This window comes from Palaemon carinicauda, chromosome 13, assembly GCF_036898095.1.
Source record: "Palaemon carinicauda isolate YSFRI2023 chromosome 13, ASM3689809v2, whole genome shotgun sequence".
Classification (NCBI taxonomy): Eukaryota; Metazoa; Arthropoda; class Malacostraca; order Decapoda; family Palaemonidae; genus Palaemon; species Palaemon carinicauda.
In genome coordinates this window covers 4,903,104-4,922,694 of record NC_090737.1, presented here as the reverse complement: position 1 = coordinate 4,922,694, position 19,591 = coordinate 4,903,104, and the positions used below count along the sequence as shown (strand labels likewise).

The following is a 19,591-nucleotide window of genomic DNA, read 5'->3' as shown; positions in this document are numbered from 1 at the left end:
CAGGGTATTACTGTACTTTATTTCAGGGTAATGTAACCTAGGGAAAAAAGTAATTTTTTCCATAGAAAATTCTATAGAAAAAATGTCCATTCCAATATTTACCTCATTTTCAATATCATAACTAATATTGAACTATACTAGAATAAAACCCCTTTATCAAGCTGATAAGAATATAGCTGAAGGCCAATGAAACAAGATTATTAAAAACTAAACCTGAAACTCTCTGGCGAACTTCCTCTGGCATAAACCCTAGAGAGATTTTCCAGGGTGAAATTCTGAATGTAGCGGTGACTGAAACCATCCAAAGATATCACCAATATCAGGCGACGATCACCATTATCACCAACCGTCCTGGGTTTATCTGCTGTAGATAAGCAGATTTTATTCAACACAATCACTACTAGCACACAGTACAGCCACTTCAACGCCATATTTGAGGTTTTATTCAAATGAATATAGTGTCAGAGGATTTTTACAGCCGCACCCAATTAATATTCCGACAGCTGGCACTTGTGTTTCTCTTCTGTTTCTATGGCATCTGTAACACCTGTGTGTGTCTGTTTACACGGAACTGTTGACTACAACTTATTTCACTTGGACGCTATCAGAAGGTGTGAATATGTGTCGTAAATGTTAAAGTATAGAAATTATAAGTTTTTTTATTTAATAGATTTAAATCTTATCATATAATATTCTGACAGTTGGCACTCGTTTCTCGTCTGTTTTTATGGCATCTGTAACACCTGTGTCAGGTCTGTGTACACGGAACTGTTCACTACAACTTATTTCACGTGGACGCTATCAGAGGGTGTGAATATATGTGTCGTAAATGTTAAAGTATAAAAATTATAAGTTTTTTTTTATTTAATAAATTTAAATCTTATCATATATTACACAGTTTCATTGTCAGTGATATTTACGTAAGCTTTTACTTTTACTTTCAAATCTGCATTATCGAAGCACCTAGAATAGTCTTCAGTTTCTTGAAAACCTTAATATCTCCAGTCTTTCAAATGTATAGTGGGACTGCATATTTGAAAGCTCTGTAACCTACAATAGACATAGACATACATTTACATTTGTTTACAAGATTCGTTGGCTACACGATGCGTAGCAATTATCCTAGATATTTTGAACATCCTGTTCTGATAACTTGATGAGTCATAGCACTTATCTTAAATTCTGGTCTGGCTTTAGTGGTCAGTTAGTGTATTTCAATTAAATTAAGAGTAACACTCTCACTGGGTGAGACATCTTTTATCAGTCTTATTCCTCTGTTTATTACCCTTTGTAATTTCTCTAGTTGCACTTTTGGTATATTGCAGAAGTTAGTAGTCGATCCAGATGATAACACAGTTAATCACAAGTTTCTTCTCAGCATATTCATCCAGACACTGCTTTACAAAAGCAATGTTGGTGATATGTATCGTTTCTTACTACATTATTCATTTGAGCACTGCGACAAATTACAGTTAAATTATACACTTAGGTCACGAGGTCTACAGGATATAGAGACCGAGTTATTAATATGTATTTGGATGCCATCCAACTTTTTTAAGTAATAGACAAATATGCTGAATAAAATTGGTGAATCCTCGAATAGATATAAAAAATAATTATATGTAGTAATTGAGAATGGTAAAAACTATTGCATATGTTCAATATGAACCTTACTATTTAGCAAATTGCATGAAAAAAAAAATATTTCAACGTGCTTGCAACATTGCTAAACAAAGATAAAGCGAATTTATTTTATTCAAATGAAAGATGGTACTCCGAAAAAAACTAAGAATTAAATGAAAATTCGTTATTTAGATAGTTACTTACTACTTTTGTAGTTTATTTCCTTTCCTCACTGGGCTATTTTCTCTGTTTGAGCCCTTTGGATTATAACACCCTGCTTTTCCAATTAGTATTGTAGTTTATAATAGTAATAATAATATTTATTATGCTTGTTTGCAAGTAAGCCAGCAACAGATATAATATTATAACAAATGCATAATCTTATTCGGAGTTTGGTTCTTCCTTTTGAAGAATGATGAAGAAGTGTTTCGGGTAGGGTGGGGTTGTGAATATACACCCTTAAATGATTTCAAGGTAGAATGGGTAAAAGTAAAGATTGAGAATTTCATTATTAATTTAGTCATGTTATGGGTAAATTAAGCCTAATTACAATAAGTATAAGCTAAGAAGCTTTGTGCCTATCTATAGTACTGTAAAGTGGCCGCAAACTCATTTTGCGGAGTGAGCAATTACGAAACTTTACTCTCGAGATAAATGCACAAGTGTTTCGGAACTTTTGGATCGATATTTTCCGTTCGCGGCATACACAGTAATACAGTATGATTGTGGGACTTTAAAGATATGTTTGTCGTATTAAATCTTATGTATTTAGACTAATATTTAATACACAATTGTGTTAAAAACAGCATTAAGATGTAAAATTAAGATGCCACATTTTCCATTCTCCATAATTTCCAGCAGATTATTTACAACAATACACAGTTTTCTCCGTAGAATGTAATCATCTGTATTCTGACTGGTTATCCGACAATGCTTCGATTCTTCCCAAATAACTTAAGTTTTCAAGGGTTACATATTTTATAACTTTTGACCTATTCGAAATAGGTCTATAATCGATAACTCTTTTCAGAACTGGTGTAACTATATCCACTTTCTCGGATTCACCAACTCTCGTTAATTCTTCTATTTTTGATAATCTAATTATGTCAGCTGGGCCCCACAAGGCACTAGAAGAGTTGGAAGTCCCAGGCCTACATGACAGGATTATGAAGCCTTAAGTAGTAAAGGATAAACGAAGAGTATTGATTTAAAAGCTCAATAGTAGAGACGACTGGCGAAATCTAACCAAGGCCCTTTGCGTCAATAGGCGTAGATGATGAATTATACCCGCCAGACTTGAAAAATCTGCTACTATCACATAATTTATTTCCTTTGCCCCCTTAATAATCCTGATGACATCATTTCAATTTGTTAAACTGCTAGATCTTGCCACTCTTCTTCGTATGGTTTCACCTCCAATCTAATTTGGAATATCCTCAAAGGCACAGTTATATTTTTTATATATATAGAATTAGAGAAATTTATCGGCTAGTTTTTGGGTGAATATAACCATCTACAGTTTTAAAGCAATGGACACTTATGTGAAAGAAGGCATGTGTGGGGAGCGTCATTTAAGAGCTGTTTTCCTGGTCCTGTCATATATAGAAACCCTTTGCCCTACAGGGCATACAATGTCTGTTTGTCGTATACATTCATAGGTAGAGTGGCACACATTATCGAAACAGTTAATAGCCTTCAGTTTCTTGAGTCTCAATTTATTTTGGCTGTCTATCGATTCGGGAATCTATAATAAAATGTTCACATTAACCGTAATGCTCTCACTTATGAAAAATTACATTTGGAAATGCTGTTCAATATTACAAAAGATGGGTTAGTTATAGATAAAAAAAAAAAAAATTATGGTAGGAAATTTAAGTAGTGTTAAAGAACGTATAATTCACATGAAAATATAAGATCATATGGTTTAACGTTTACATTGTATCTTATCATTATAGAAGACATAAATGGGCCCCCGATATTGTGACTTTAAGTAAGATTTAATGGCATTTAATCGGTTTGATTATGTAAATATTCACAATTTTCAGGGAGACCAAATGCTTAATGACGTCACCGAAAAAGCTTCCCGGTCCATTGGGAACCGCCAATAATTCTTAACAAATTATCTTTATTGAAAAATAATTTTATCGTTAAAAAATATATATTTGGAACTATAATAATATATTTATTAATAAAAAAAATATTAATGTAACTTAAAAGTCAATTTAAAAAAGTGAGAAATTTACCAAATCTCATGTGTTGTTCTCTTTCGTTCAGTGTCTCTCTTTACGCCAAGATGGCTACCCCTATCAGCAAAAAGAAGAAGGTACATTAAGTTTATACAGTTTTCTCCCTTGTTATTACTACGAGTGCTCATGATTTGGAGGATTTTTGTTAATGGAAAGTCCAGCTTTCCGTGTAGCGAGTTGAATTTTCTCTAGAAATATGCATTACATTATAATGTTAGACCAAAATCGCGTAGCACGCGGCATCATGTACATGCTTGTCACAAGTTGGCCGTTCAGATTTGTTGTTAACCGTATTTTTATTCGCCGATTATTCTGTGTACTTGTGTCCTTACCAGATGCATAGAGATTGGAAGCATTAATAGAAGGTACGTTTTATTTAACCGTGAAGTTCATGTACGTAAATATATGGCCTAGTTTTTCTACGGCACCGTACAAGGGTCCGGAAACGACCCGGTATTTTTTGTAATTTACAAGCTCTACCATCGCTTGGAGGTTGTTTTCAATATACGGAAGCACAGTATTTAAGACAGTTAGTTTAAAATAGGCATTGAATTCTTGTGTATGTATATTCCACCCTCAAAGAATATCATGTTCACCGTCTCATGTAAACATGGAACCCACATGTTCTCCCGTAACCGTAAACATGTTACAATATGTCATGGCCCTTATTTCTATCGTTAACACTATATAAAAACCAAAATTGGTCGACGAGTGTACGTTATATAATAAGTTTTTTTGGGGTAGTATAGCTGGCATTAGCCACCCCCATGTGAGTAAAATTAGGGGGACCAGTTTTTCGGATTAAACTGTAGATCTTTCATGCCTTTCACTCACTCTGAGAAAGCTAATGATTCAACCAGTATTTAACCCCTTAAGCAAATGTAGGACGGTGTAATTTGGGACTCCCCTCCCTCTCCCGCTGCCCCCTTTCTACGTGTAGATCCTCGGGTTACCATTCCTGTTGCATGCATTATTTATTGTATCTACGAGTATATTGGTTAAGATACCAGCAATGTTTTGCGCCACAGTGATTTTCAGGGCACAACCTAATACACCCACCTAACCTAGCCTAATAGCCCTGTACCCCTACCGGGGGGGGGGGCTTCGCCCCCCCTACGACCCCCCCTTAAGGACACTGCCTGACACATCCATCAAACCAAATCCAAAGTGATGGTACTGCTGTATACATCGTTATACTATCACCATTATAATATATTCAATAAATTAATGAAGCTTACCTTAACCTGTTGGTTGATAAAGATGTGCTGCTGCTTTGAGGAAAACGTGAAGCCGTTGCGAAGGTTCCCTGACATGCAGGACAATTTTTATTTTGTAAAATTAAATTGTGTCTGGCACAAATCCACTAGTTTTTCAATATAACCCCGAATAAGTAAGAACAATTTCATTGTAACTTAGGAAACAGTCAGGACAAGATGGAATTTCAACTTCTTGTGCAATATCAGATGACGTGCTTGCTACGGCCTCGATGTCTAGGAACGAAATAAAATGGCTGGGTTCAGGTTCAGGTTCAGGTTCTGGGGTGAGGCATAGCCTTTACAACGGCGCCTCTGTCTTTTAGTTTTGTGTGTTCCTTATTTTCACTAGTTTTTCTCTTCATCCACATTTGTTGTAGTATACTTTTCTTATTTTCAATATTCTCTTCACAAAAATGGAATTTTCCAACTGTTTGTGCACTATCTTCTTCGTATGGTTGTTGAAGCTCAATTGCTTTTATTCTTATATCACTAAACTGTGGACGATATAATATAAAGTGGTTAGCATTTTCTTCTACATCACAGAATACACAGTTTATATTTCCATCTTGGTGTCTGTTTCTTATATTCAAGCCTAATGAGTTTGTCCTTGCTCTAAATAATAAAATTGACGAAAATGTATTGTCATACACTTCCTCCTCCTTGATTTCACTTTTCCAGTTTTTATACAAAATTAAACTCTCCTTACACTCCATTTCACTCTTCCATTTGCTTGTCCCATTCTCTTGTTCTCTTCTTTATGTCCTCTTTCGTACATCTCTTGACTTCTCTCATCGCCATCCCACATTCTTCAGCATACTTCTTCACATGCATCCACCACTTCCTCTCTTTTTCTTCCATATCATTGACTATTGCTGTAAGTAGGTCCTTTTCTCCCTTAAAAATGCTATTAAGGTACCTCAGCTTACCATCCATTACCCTTGTTTTCATAGCAGATAATGACCTTAGATGTCAGGATGCCTGAAAACTTTAAATCATTCATTCATTCATTCATAGCAGATGCTCCTACATCCCCTCTCAAGGCTACAATTGCTGTATTCTTTACAGCCCCTAACATCCTTCTATACACTCCATTCTCTATTCTCTGCAACTTTTCTATTTCTGTTTCTAATAATAATAATAATAATAATAATAATGTTTATTGGACAAAAAATATTTACATTCAAAGATTTACAAAAAGAAAAAAAGACTCAGTCCAAGCCCATGTGGAGCAGAGCTCTTCGGGCAATAATACAACAAAATAATATCATCAATTAAGTAAAAATAAAAAATAAAGTAAATATGGATATAGATATACAAAATGTACGCATACATATACATAATCATATGTATACAAATAGATACATATAAATGAGAATCTTAGCCTAAAAAACAAATGGAAATGCATATTTATATGATAAGGAAAGATGGTATATGAAAGCTAATGGTATATACATTGAAAAAATTGTAGATATTAAGCAAAAAACTCAGTAAAAGAACTAGTTTTACAAATAAAAAAATATTCTAAACAATGAAACATACTTGCGTTGTGGTTAGGTAGGCAAGTATAAATATTTATTAATAAAGCTTAATACCCAGATAACAGGAGATTTGTATATGATTTCTTAAAAGACCGAACGCTAAGCAGTGCCTTTAGATAAGCGGGCAGAGTATTCCAAAGTTTAATACCTTGGTATAGATACGATTGCTCGCATCTATTAATACGTATGAAAGGGAGAGTTAAGTTTGAATTTCTTGTTCCATATGGATGAACTGATTGTTCCTGAATTATTTTTCGTCTTAAATCTGGAAATTTGTTCAAAATAAGTGTTTGGAACATCATATTCATTAAGGAGAGCTTATAATTGTCTTCCAGCTTCAATATCGAGAGAGACCGGAAAAGTGGCGATGTATGAGCTAAGTAATCACTGGAGCTTATGATTCTTACCAGTCTTTTTTGAATTACAATTAATGGTTGCAAGACATTTCTACTACTACTCCCCCACGCCGTATTGCAGTAATTTAGGTGAGGAGATACTAACGAGTGATACAATTGTTGTTAAGTTAATCACATTTGTTCCATATAATATAGAAGGTAGTGCTACACTTTTCCAGTATGTTTTCCCTATCAGTATCTTATTACTTTTTTCTATGATCGAATATGTAAGATTGGCTAGCTTTTGCGCCTTAACTATCATTTCACTTTTCTGTGTTTTGAACATATTCCTACCATCATCTACCTTGATACCTATGTATTTAATATTGCTTACTACTCTTATTCCCTCTATATTATCTGGTTTCTCCTTCATATTATATATAAGTACGCTACTTCTGTCTCTATGTCTAAACCACACTGCTTTCCTATATCTATCACTTTCTTTATGTTTAATTCAGCATCCTCTATATTCTCAGCAAGCACTAGGACATCATCAGTAAGAAAATTATTGTCGCACTGTGATGGGTAAGAAAATGTATTGTCGCACTGTGATTGGCCAAACGTGAAGACGTCATTGGGAAAGAAAATGTATTGTCGCACTGTGATTGGCCAAACGTGAAGACGTCATAGTGGACTAGTTTGTCTGCGGATTATAGTGGTTACAGGGCTCATTTGAGCAAAAATAAGACACAGTCAACAATAACAAGTAGCGTGAGTTTGATCGTCGATATTTCGACTATTATTGATTTTCACTAAATTATCTCACTGGTATACCATTATATACATACATTCCTACATATTCTAGTAAAAATAAATTTAATATCAGTGATATCTTCATACGGCCCTCTCCTAGACATTAACCTTTGATATACTGTATGTAGTTCTTTGGGACATGCGTAATCTTGGTAAAAGGATTCTTTCTATAAAGCGATATGAAGGCAGTTTTCTAAAACATTTTCAAAGTTTTGCCCAGTCTGCACACCATTCACGGGTACTTCTTGCATTTTTGCCTATTTCCTGACTGTTAAGAACCTCGCTGGTCTCAAATTATGTTCTAATTTAACTTTTACGCAGACCCAGCTATGTACATTCTGAGCCTTTATATAACGATGGACAAGACTGTGCATAGAACACCATTTAACCTAACCTATGTTAATTACAAAGCTGAACCCATGGCCAACTTAATCAGTCAAACCGTTCTAGATGGTTTGCTTGTACGCCTACTTTTCTTTTAAGCTCCTTAAAAAAATTGTTTAAACCTGTTTGTCAACCGCCCCCAACTTAAAGGCTAAAGTGTTCCACATACAGTGTAACCTTGAAAGTTCGGAGCCTTTGTATATCCGCGGTCAGTTCTTCACGTGTTCATTAAAAATGGACATCAACTAACCTAAACTTTCCCCCCTAGCCTAACCTACAAGTCTTGTCCTTACCTACTTACTGAGTGGGGGTTGGGGCTAACGACCCCCTTACACTGACATATTCTAAGTTAGCCATAATAATACATACGGGTGGCTGCTATCATACATGCACTCCTAGGAAGTTCTAAGTATTTGTGCCATAGAAGAGATTGCTACTGTAAAGCCAATTAAATATTTTACAGTAGACCAGTTCACCCATGGTTATTTATTTCTGAGACATTATTAGTCAACCTCTGGTTGTCAGATGTGCAATACCGGTGAGGAACCGAGTGGCATAGATAGCTATTATTAGGCATCTTCAAGAGTAGTTATAGTTGCTAGAGCCAGAGATAATTGTATTTAGGGACTTAGGAATAAGGTAAGAATTCATGACCCATTTATTGATTGCCTGTCAATTATTTAGAAACTAAATGAGTAAATACAGTTTTAGGATACTGGTGGTAGGGGGACCACCCCCCCCCCCCCCCCCCGACACAATGAGGGAGAAAACATAGATCAGATTCACTTGTGTAAACGTAAAGTTGAAGTGTTACCTTCCGTATAGCAAGTGTTCATAGTTTGTAGAAAGTTTTTGTTCAAAAGTATCCGTTTCTGTTATGAAATGCACGGCACTTTGCAGAAATTATTAGAAAATTATTGCGAATACTCTTTAAGCACTGAGTGGTCTTACAATGTCGGGACTTAACAGAATGCGAGATAAAAAAAATAGCTTTTATTTTTTCCCCCATCAATTTAGTTGCAGTTAGAGTTTTCCAACCTTGTATACGCTGTGGTAATAATACTGTGTTGAAATTGGGGCAATCTTGAAAAGGATAGGTGATTTATAGCTCTTTTATTTTATATTGTGAAAAAAAAATGGCATACAAAAGGATAGGGGTTTTCTTAAAAAAAAAAAAAAAAAAAACAATTTGGCACATTTTATTTGCAGGTTGGGTCCATCCCAACCAACTACAGAGGCTCCTAAAGATTAATAAAAAATATAAAATCTTAAAGGTGAAAATTAGCAATGGAAAAGTGGGCAAATGGTTTTTATGAAAAACATATACCAAAAGAAAAAAGGAGGTATGATAAAATTAAATTTAGATTACTCTGGTTTTTGCAAACTCATTTTTTATCGAAAGATAATTTAAAACTAGCAACAAGCAAGTGGAATTGTATATATGTTGTTACAACATTGTTTCTTTAATAAGTAAATTTTATTTCTTTCACAGTTCGTTAAAGATGGTGTTTTCAAGGCAGAACTTAATCGCTTCCTTACCAATGAACTAGCCGAGGATGGCTATTCTGGCGTGCAGGTTCGCCACACCCCAGCAAGAACTGAGATTATCATTCTTGCCACCCGTACACAGAATGTGTTGGGTAAGTTGTATTTTGGATTTATATTTTAATGTTTCATTAATTATATATTCATTTATATCCTTATATCCTTCTCTCACTTGGGCTATTTTTCCCTGTTAAAGCCCTTGGGCTTATAGCATCTTGCTTTTCCAACTAGGGTTGTAGCTTAGCTAGTACTGTAATGATAATACATAGTGCAAAATTGAAAATTAAAGTTCCTTTCAGTAGTACAGTACATATTTTGCTGAATTGAAATATATTCTTGTGTATAGTACTTGAATTATGATCTTTCCAGGCGAAAAGGGTCGTCGTATCAGGGAGTTGACATCGCTGGTGCAGAAGAGATTTGGTTTTGCCGACGGAACTGTAGAACTCTACGCAGAAAAGGTCGCTCAGCGTGGTCTTTGTGCCATTGCTCAGGCAGAATCACTTCGTTACAAACTGGTGGGAGGCTTAGCTGTCAGGAGGTATGATATTGCGATTATTATTTTTGAACCATACATTTGTATCTATTCTGTCACATGAAAATTTTACAAAATATGCAATATATTGTACATTTGATAGGAGATTCATTTAACTCAAAGTTTATCATTCATTTTTTTGTACCAAGATTTTGGTTCAGGGGTCTGGGTTGTTGTCTGGTGCTAGAGTAATATTTTTGGGTGTTAGAATATTGGAACTTGAATAATTTATGATTATATAAATTTATACATAAACCCTGTAGTATAACACTGCTTTATAACTTTGCTAGTCCATGATTACAATTTTTACTTAAAATAATTTGATTCGCAGAGATTATTGTTAAACGGTTGAATTTATACCGAAGCACATTTTGTACAAGTTAATTTATAAAATATCCTCTTTCAGAGCATGTTATGGTGTCCTCCGCTTCATCATGGAGTCTGGCGCAAAGGGCTGTGAAGTTGTTGTGTCTGGTAAACTTCGAGGTCAGAGAGCCAAGAGCATGAAGTTCACAGACGGTCTCATGATCCACTCTGGAGAACCCCGTCGTCATTATGTTGACACTGCTGTCCGCCACGTTCATTTACGTCAAGGCAAGTTGCAAGCATTTTCTGTTCAAATCTAGCATGAGATATGCTGGTTAAACATCTTTTTGGTGTTTTTTGAGTTTTACTTGGTCTCGTATAGCTTGGAAAAATGTTTATTAAAACTAAATTGGGAAGGCGTATCTTTAGTCTAAACTTGCTGTGGATGTTTAGATGGTAATTGGCTAACAAAAGTCTCTATATAGTTTATATAGGATGTACAGTAGTTTTGCATTTCCTTTTTCACTGGGCTATTTTTCAAACTAGGGCTGTTGCTTATCCAGTAATAGAAATAACAATAGTATTACTTACCCTATGTTGACCAGGCTGACATGAGTCTTTTTATAGTGTACAGTATATATGATATATCTGTTTTTGACATTAATAGTTTATATAGGACATATCTGTTTTGACGTTGTTACTGTTTTTAGAATGATTTATTGTTGAGTTATTCTCATCATTTATTTATTAACTTATTTCCTTTACTTACTGGGCTATTTTTCCCTATTGGAGCCCTTGGGCTTATAGCATCTTGCTTTTCCAACTAGGGTTTTAGCTTGGCTAGTAATAATAACAACATACAGTATCTGTTAATATATCTTAGCTCTCCAAGAATCACTTATTAGGCTTGTATCTAGAACCATCTCTTCTTGCAGGTGTGCTGGGTATTAAGGTCAAGATTATGTTGCCTTGGGATCCAACTGGTAAGAATGGTCCACGAACACCTCTCCCAGATCACATCAATATTGTTGAACCCAAGGACGAAGTTTTACCAACCGAGCCTCATTCAGAGAACAAGATGGAGAAACCCGCTGCCGTGCCAGTGCCTACCCCTGCACCAGCACCAGTCCCAACTGAATAGTTAAAATAAAATCCTAAGGGGGAATTAAATAAATTCTTTTATTACCTGTTTAAGTTAGGAAAAGTCTTGGTAAGATAAGTTAGAGTTTAAGTGTCGACTGAGGGTAGGGAAAAAATGTGCCAGGTAAGCCACTGAAATTTTAATTGTTCGTATGTATAATGGAAACCATCACTTTATGATAGGTGTATGATTTTAGTGAAGTTGGAATGGCATTTTAAACTTTCAAGAGTGTAAACATAATTGCCCTTTATTTTGACTACTGTGCAGAACGGGTGTTCTTCACTGCGTACTTATCTGGCTTTTTCTTTGAATAAATACCACTGGTTATGTATGGTAAAGGGTTATTAAGAAAATCCAAAGATATGCAGTTTTCCAATAACAAATATTCAGGAAAGGTTTTGACGCTATCTATCATTATCCAATATATGTTCCTACATGTAACACAATATTTGTTCCTACATGTAACATGAACCTTCATCGATGTTAGAACTGCAGTAGTTAGACTTTTAACAAGGTAAGCACACATTAGTTGTGTGGCAGGTCAGCCCCGCCCACCAGACAGGCAGAGTGAGCCTCACTTTGGCTTCGGCTGATTACAGATGTGTATTTCTGCATTTCGTTGTTTTTGTCTTTGGTTATGATGACCAGCCCTAAGCCAGGCATCTCTCTCTGGCTTGGCAAAGAAGACTAAGTTGGAGGTGGACCTTCGTGTGCTCTGGTTTTTCAAGCGCCTCGATTGTTCGCAGTCATTGCCTTGTAAGGAGTACAGGGAATGTTAACCTGTCCCTTTTGTTGGAGTACACTGAGAAGAAAAAGGAGGGCTTCATCGCTATCAGGAGACATGCCAAAGAAGCTGTTGGGCACAATTTTTCCTATTAAGTAAAGTATGCTTTTTGTGGTTCTTTGGAAAGGTACTGAAAAGGCAGTTGTGTGGTCTCTTCGTATTGGGACCAATACACCCCTCCCTCTACCATTTCATTCCCTGTGAATACTGATAATTACCCTGGCGAGAATTTGGATTTGTCTAATTTACAGCCTTCGTTTGGGGTTAATAGAACCCTGCCTGTGGTGAAATATCTACTAGCTCAAAAATCTTATGTTGCTGCTTCTGTGCTATCTCCCCTACAGGGGACTTGATCTAACCTGGTCTGGTTTGGAAGTCTTTCTGTTGATGTATTCTTAGCCAATAAGTTGTCTCCAGTGGTTAAACCTTTAGCTGCTGTGAAATGGTCCGGGACCCCTTTGTCTGTTTCTCTGTCTGCCACATCCAAGATAAGATGTGGTCACCATAGCATATGATGTAGTCTCTTAGATGCTAAACAATTCTTCTGCATGTTGTTTGGTCAGGGACAGTAATGCTATAAAAGATCTGACCTCCGGGAAGGAAGCTGTCAGATTCCAACACTCGCGCCAATTGTTCTTTGCGTCAGAGACTGGCCCAATGCATTGTCAAGAATCTTGCCTTGATATGTGGCCAGCCAATGAAGTTAACTGCTTGGAAGAAAGTGTCAGCCAACTTCCCATCCCCTGGTCAACATAGTCTGTCCTGGGGAAGGAGTGGTTCCTGCTCGTTCTTTTCAATCTCCCCATACATGAACACACCCAGTTCATTCTATCGGGTCCACCACAAAGAAGAGTGTGTATCTCATGACATTCAACATAAGGATAGCATGAGTTTATTCCTGTGAGGTAAGAAGTCTTAATAACTTTTTACCTGTATTGTCCACAGGATGGGATGTTGGCGACAGCTGTGGCAAGGTCCCTAAGAGATGCTATTATCATTGCACGAGTAGTGCAAGAATATGAGAGGTCAAGGTATTTTGTTGAAGTCATGAAAAAGCCAATGTTAAATGAAATGGCTCATGTCTGCACAAGGGAAAAAAGTATGCTTCCCATCAGTTTTTGCTGTAGAAGCAATTCCTACTAATACATTAAGACCACCATGTGAAGCCTAGTATATCCTCTTGACATTTCATGTTCCTATATAGTTATCCATTCAGGAGATGGTAGTAATTTTTGGAACTTGTTCATGATCATTTCAGTGTTCACGTTGAGAATGATCAGTAAAGGAAGTTTCAAAATTTGTCTAATTTAAGTAAATGCAATTGACAACTGCTCTAATAGACACGTCTCTTGTCTACAGTACGTTGTCCTTTTTGTTGATCAAGGCAACTATTCTCAACAGCAATTGTCGTGGCTATGCATGCTGTAAAAATGTATATACTGTAGTATGTAAATAAACTACAATTTGGTTACCAAAATGTCTATACTACCGAGCCATGACTCCATAGTCGGTTAAATGTACGCAATTGCTTCAACTCTACTTAATTGTTGCAATAAAATTTCGTGATAATTGTAGCGATTGATGTTTACCATTCTCAATTTGAACATAAAGGGGGACTGACATCTGATTTATTTCATATAACTTTTTAACTTTTGTATATCCATAAAAATTAGTTTAATTGTAACCATTGTGATGGAATATTGTGAAGTGTAGAAGATAGGCCTACTTTTACCAAGCCCAGAAAAATTAAATATTGCATTACTGTATTGCCTTCACTTCTCACTATGCTATATGTTGCGTGTATGCAGGTGGTTCTTTCAAAATACTTGGATTTTGCATATACTTACGCAAAATTATTCTTATGTAGAAAATTTAGTTCACGGGGCCATGTTGCACCATTCTTATACTGTATAGAAACTTGGATGTTTCTGTACTGCCTGTTATATTGTGACTTGGTGTAAAGTTATAGTAAAGATCAAAAGACAGTCAATCTCTTATGTTTCTAGTTGGATGTATACTACTCTAAAGAATTGCTCCCTACAGATTCTTGATGATAAATTCACTTTTGAGAAAGTTTTCACGCACAAAATGTTGTTGTTTTGATAGTCTCAATATTTTCGGTGGTAAATCTATTTTGTTCTTTCTACCTTGTTTCGAGTATTGTTGGTCCTCGCCTGCGAAATCTCATCTAAATTGCTGGACAGGAACTAAGTCTATTAAAATACTGTTTGTTCCAACACAGAGACTTACATCGAACTATTTTCTTAGGAGGTACCTGGAATCTCCTCTCAGGTCCCATGTTCTCGACATGAGCTGTCAGTTGCCTCCACCATGTCCTGTTCCTCTGTATAAATTGACCAGCTGTGACATTCATTTTATATCCTCCAGGAAGCTGTCCAGAAACTTTCCGTTTGCCGGCTTCTTGCTCCTCTCCCCTCCATCTTTCCCGTAAGGCAAAGAATTTCTATCTTTTCTCGTCTTATTAAATGTCTCAGAAATTCCATGTGCCTCTTTGTTACTTTACGAAGTGATCTCTAATGTTATTTGCTAAGCTACGATCCTAGTTGGAAAAGCAAGATGCTATAAACCTAAGGGCTCCAACAGGGAAAATAGCCCTGTGAGGAAAGAAAATAAGAAAATAGATGAACTGCAACTAATGAACGATTAAAATACATCTTGAGAAGAGTAACAATATTACAAGACATTTTTCATTTATAAACTAAAAGCTTCAAAAAATAGCTAAAGGTAGAGAAATAAAATAGAATAGTGAGCATGAGTGAACCCTCAAGCAAGAGAATTCTAATCCAAGACAGTGAAAGACCATGGTACAGAGGCTATGGCGCTACCCAAGACTAAAGAACATTAGTTTGAAATTGGAGTGTACTCCCTTGAAGAGGTGATTACCAAAGTTCTCTTCTACCCTTATCAAGAGGAAAGTAGACACTGAAAAATGAGTGTAATTGACCCCTTGAACTAAGAATACCTTCTCATATGTTACTCTCACTCCATCGGAACATGAACATTCTTCAGAGACCCATGATTTATCTGCATTTATTTTATACAAGTTCTTGTGTAATGCCCACATCTCTGAGGCAAGTAAGTCTGTACCATATTTAGGTTTTCCATGTTCTAACTTTTGTCTGAATCCCTATCCTGTTGTTTGTCAATAGGGTTTTCAGAATGTTGAATGAATTTTTTTTTTGCTATTTGTGTATCATGTGTTATACTACTTGGATATACAAAGGCATTTGTTTTTGTTACTCCATCCATTAAGATTTTGCAACTAGGTTTTGGTGCTACTACCACCAAGGTTTTCTTCGTTGATTTTTAGTCCTATGCTTTTTATCGTGTCAAGAAGTATTTTGCTGTTTCTCTTCCGAGTCAGCTATTATCAGTGTTTGCTGAAGGTAATCATCTACTCCCTAGTTTGCAATTTGGTTTTCGTAAAGGCCTTGGAGCATGTGATGCCCTTCTTATAATCTCCAATGCTGTACAGAAATCCCTTGGTTGTGGTCGGGAAGTTCGTATGATTGTCCTTGATTTTAGTGCTGCCTTTGACCGTGTTAGTCATGAGGCCCTTGTTTTCAAACTGAAACAGTTGGGAGTGGGTGGGTCGTTTCTTAGCATTATTATTGATTTTTTAAGTAATAGATCTCAAAGAGTTGTTGTTGATGGGCACCATAGTGATTATAGGAATGTGATATCCGGTGTTCCACAGGGTAGTGTTCTTGGCCCATTACTTTTCATACTATATACACATGACATGTGGTTTGGCCTAGAAAACAAGCTTGTTGCATATGCAGATGATGCTACTCTCTTTGCATCAATTCCATCCCCTGAATGTAGATCTAGGGTTGGTGAATCCCTTAATAGAGATTTAGCTAGAATTAGTGCATGGTGCAAATTATGGGGTATGAAGTTGAATCCTAACAAAACTCAAAGTATGATTGTAAGTAGGTCAAGGACGGTGGCTCCTCAACATCCGGATCTCAGTATTGATAATGTTTCTTTAAATATGTATGACTCTTTCAAAATTTAGGTGTGATTCTCGACAGTAAATTTACTTTTGAGAAACATATAAGGTCTGTGTCTTCTTCAATTGCACAAAAAATAGGCTTATTGAGAAAGTCTTTCAAGATTTTTGGTGATCAATCTATTCTGAAGAAGTGTTTTAATTCTTTCATTCTACCTTGTTTTGAGTATTGTTCTCCTGTCTGGTCTTCAGCTGCTGATTCTCATCTTAATTTGTTGGACAGAAACTTACGGTCTATTAAATTTCTTATTCCTGATCTAGATATTAATCTCTGGCACCGTTGTTCAATTAGTTCATTATGCATGTTGCATAAGATTTTTCATAACTGTGACCATCCTTTACATTCAGATCTCCCTGGACAATTCTATCCTGTTCGTAATACTAGGCAGGCAGTTAATTCTAATAGCTAGGCCTTCTCCATCACGAGGCTCAATACTACGCAGTACTCTAGAAGTTTTATTCCAGCTGTTACCAAGATGTGGAATGATCTTCCTAATCGGGTGGTTGAATCAGTAGAACTTCAAAAGTTCAAAGTTGGAGCAAATGCTTTTTTGTTGACCAGGCGGACATGAGTCTTTTATAGTTTATTTATGACATATTTGTTTTTGATGTTGTTAATACTGTAGTTTATATATGACATGTCTGTTTTGACGTTACTGTTTTTAGAATGATTTATTGTTAATTTGTTCTCTTCATTTATTTATTTCCTTATTTCCTTTCCTCACTGAGCTATTTTTCCCTGTTGGAGCCCCTGGGCTTATAGCATCTTACTTTTCCAACTAGGGTTGTAGCTTGGATAGTAATAATAATAATAATAATAATAATAATCTGCAAATTTAATATTATTTGTATTTTCTCCAACTCTTATTCCTTCCATTTCTGATAGTACTTCTCATTAGGATATCTATATATAGAGAAGGAGTCTGGTGTTATTACACATCCTTGTCTTACTCCTTATTTTATTTCTATCTGTTGTGTTGAATTATTTTCGATGTTAGATATAGCTTCCTAATTCCAATAAAGGTTGATAATTAACCAAATGCGTTTGCCGTCAATATTTAAGCTTTGAAATTTCTATAAGTTGAGTGTCTATCTATCAAATACCTTTTCATAGTCCTATAAAACATAAAAACATCTTTCTCTACCGCCATTGTCCTCTGTTATCATGTACATGTTGAATGTTGCATTTCTGGTACCTTTCTGTTCTGTAAATCCATACTTTTCTTTTGCAACTTCTGATTTTATTTTAATATCCATTATTTACAGTACTATTAATGGTTTGCTCATTAAGCTAGTGTTCCTGTGTAAACTGCACTCTATGGCAATTGGTGTCTTGTGTGAAAGCAATGAAGATGGATCTGTAAATATTTGGAATGTATCCAGTGTTGTATATTTTGTATGTCAATTCTACAGGTATTTGTTTACTAGACCACTCTCTCCATAGACTGCCAAATTATGCAAAGCTATTGTTTTTCTTTTATCACTTTTTCATAATTTAAAACAATTTGCCACATGGGAAACAAGTTAGATTTAGAAAAACTAGAATTATGAAAAAAAACTAGCCTGGTTTCCTCACTAAATGACCTGGAACTAACATTGTCAACATAATCAACCAAACAAGTTTGTGATGCCAGCGTACATTTGATATTTATTCAAAATCTATACTAAATTAGAAATTGGAATAATTACTCGTGTCCATAAAATATACAATTCATTAATATTGCGAGCTATTCCAAGCACATTCTTTAGGGAATCTGTTATGGAGGTCTACTATATAAAACAACATGTATTTATTTGTGGTGGTTCATGATAAAAGAAGGATGCCTGAAAACTTTAAATCAATCAATCAATCATGATAAAAGACAATAAGTACCTCATAGTTATTCTAAGGTCTTTTTAAGGACAATTTGTCTGATGAGGTAGTAAAACTTCGGTCTTTTTGAATAGTAGGCTTTATTTTTCCTTTTGTTATCCCTACATTAAGGGGTCAGTTGCTTGATGTGCCCTCTACATTGCCGTCTATCAAAGGCATCCTTTTCCACCAAACTTCTCTCCTTATCATCCTTTACTTAACCTAGTCATCTAATTCTCTACTGGCCTCTTGACCTTTTTAAATAGGAGACCACTTAGGTGCAAATCTAGCAGCTGACTGTTTTTCAGGATGGACTGACTGTGGATGGCAGGCAGTTCCACCCACATGTATAGCTCACTCATTCTGGCCACTGAGGGTGATACATGAAACATTTTTGTTCACCTGAACTTACCGATGTGCTCTTTAGATTGCTTTACCATAACCCCGAAGTGCTATGCTCTACCTCCTCAGATGAATAGTGTGCTTGTGCTTTTAATGGGAATGGAAAGTGTGAAGCTTAAAGTGGCGGTATGAAGGCAATGATAGGTCCATTGTTTAGTTCATGTGATACATACATACATACATATACATATACCAAAGGCACTTCCCCCAATTTTGGGGGGTAGCCGACAACAACAAGAAACAAAACAAAAAGGGGGACCTCTACTCTCTACGTTCCTCCAGCCTAACCAGGGACTCAGCCGAGTTCAGCTGGTACTGCTAGGGTGCCACAGCCCAACCTCCCACATTTCCACCACAGATGAAGCTTCATACTGCTGAGTCCCCTACTGCTGCTACCTCCGCGGTCATCTAAGGCACCGGAGGAAGCAGCAGGGCCTACCGGAACTGCGTCGCAATCGCTCGCCATTCATTCCTATTTCTAGCACGCTCTCTTGCCTCTCTCACATCTATCCTCCTATCACCCAGAGCTTTCTTCACACCATCCATCCACCCAAACCTTGGCCTTCCTCTTGTACTTCTCCCATCAACTCTTGCATTCATCACCTTCTTTAGCAGACAGCCATTTTCCATTCTCTCAACATGGTCAAACCACCTCAACACATTCATATCCACTCTAGCCGCTAACTCATTTCTTGCACCCGTTCTTACCCTCACCACTTCGTTCCTAACCCTATCTACTCGAGATACACCAGCCATACTCCTCAGACATTTCATCTCAAACACATTCAATTTCTGTCT

General features: G+C 36.2%; 2 protein-coding genes across 3 annotated transcripts in view; one reads left to right on the top strand and one right to left on the bottom strand.

Annotated features, from left to right (window-relative positions):
* The window catches only part of LOC137652146 (bis(5'-adenosyl)-triphosphatase enpp4-like), a 42,004-nt gene extending 41,243 nt beyond the window's left edge, over window positions 1-761 (bottom strand). For both annotated transcript variants that reach the window (XM_068385348.1, XM_068385349.1), the window contains exon 1: window positions 214-761. In XM_068385348.1, coding sequence (XP_068241449.1) covers window positions 214-431 — 218 coding nt within the window. In that variant the 5' untranslated portion in view covers window positions 432-761. The remainder of the gene's footprint in view (window positions 1-213) is intronic.
* Window positions 762-3,874: 3,113 nt separating this feature from the next.
* Window positions 3,875-11,755, top strand: LOC137652145 (small ribosomal subunit protein uS3-like). Its single transcript, XM_068385347.1, has 5 exons — window positions 3,875-3,946; window positions 9,688-9,835; window positions 10,110-10,281; window positions 10,682-10,869; window positions 11,517-11,755. Exons 1-5 carry the CDS (start codon window positions 3,875-3,877, stop codon window positions 11,720-11,722), a joined length of 786 nt encoding a protein of 261 aa, XP_068241448.1. The 3' UTR covers window positions 11,723-11,755.
* Window positions 11,756-19,591: the final 7,836 nt, after the last annotated feature.

What these genes read in the sequence shown, in the direction of transcription:
- LOC137652145 (XM_068385347.1), top strand. Translation starts at nt 3,875, where the DNA reads ATGTGTTGTTCTCTTTCGTTCAGTGTCTCTCTTTACGCCAAGATGGCT. An exon ending in GGAGGCTTAGCTGTCAGGAG is followed by an intron (nt 10,282 to 10,681) that starts GTATGATATTGC and finishes ATCCTCTTTCAG; the next exon opens with AGCATGTTATGGTGTCCTCC. An exon ending in CCACGTTCATTTACGTCAAG is followed by an intron (nt 10,870 to 11,516) that starts GCAAGTTGCAAG and finishes CTCTTCTTGCAG; the next exon opens with GTGTGCTGGGTATTAAGGTC.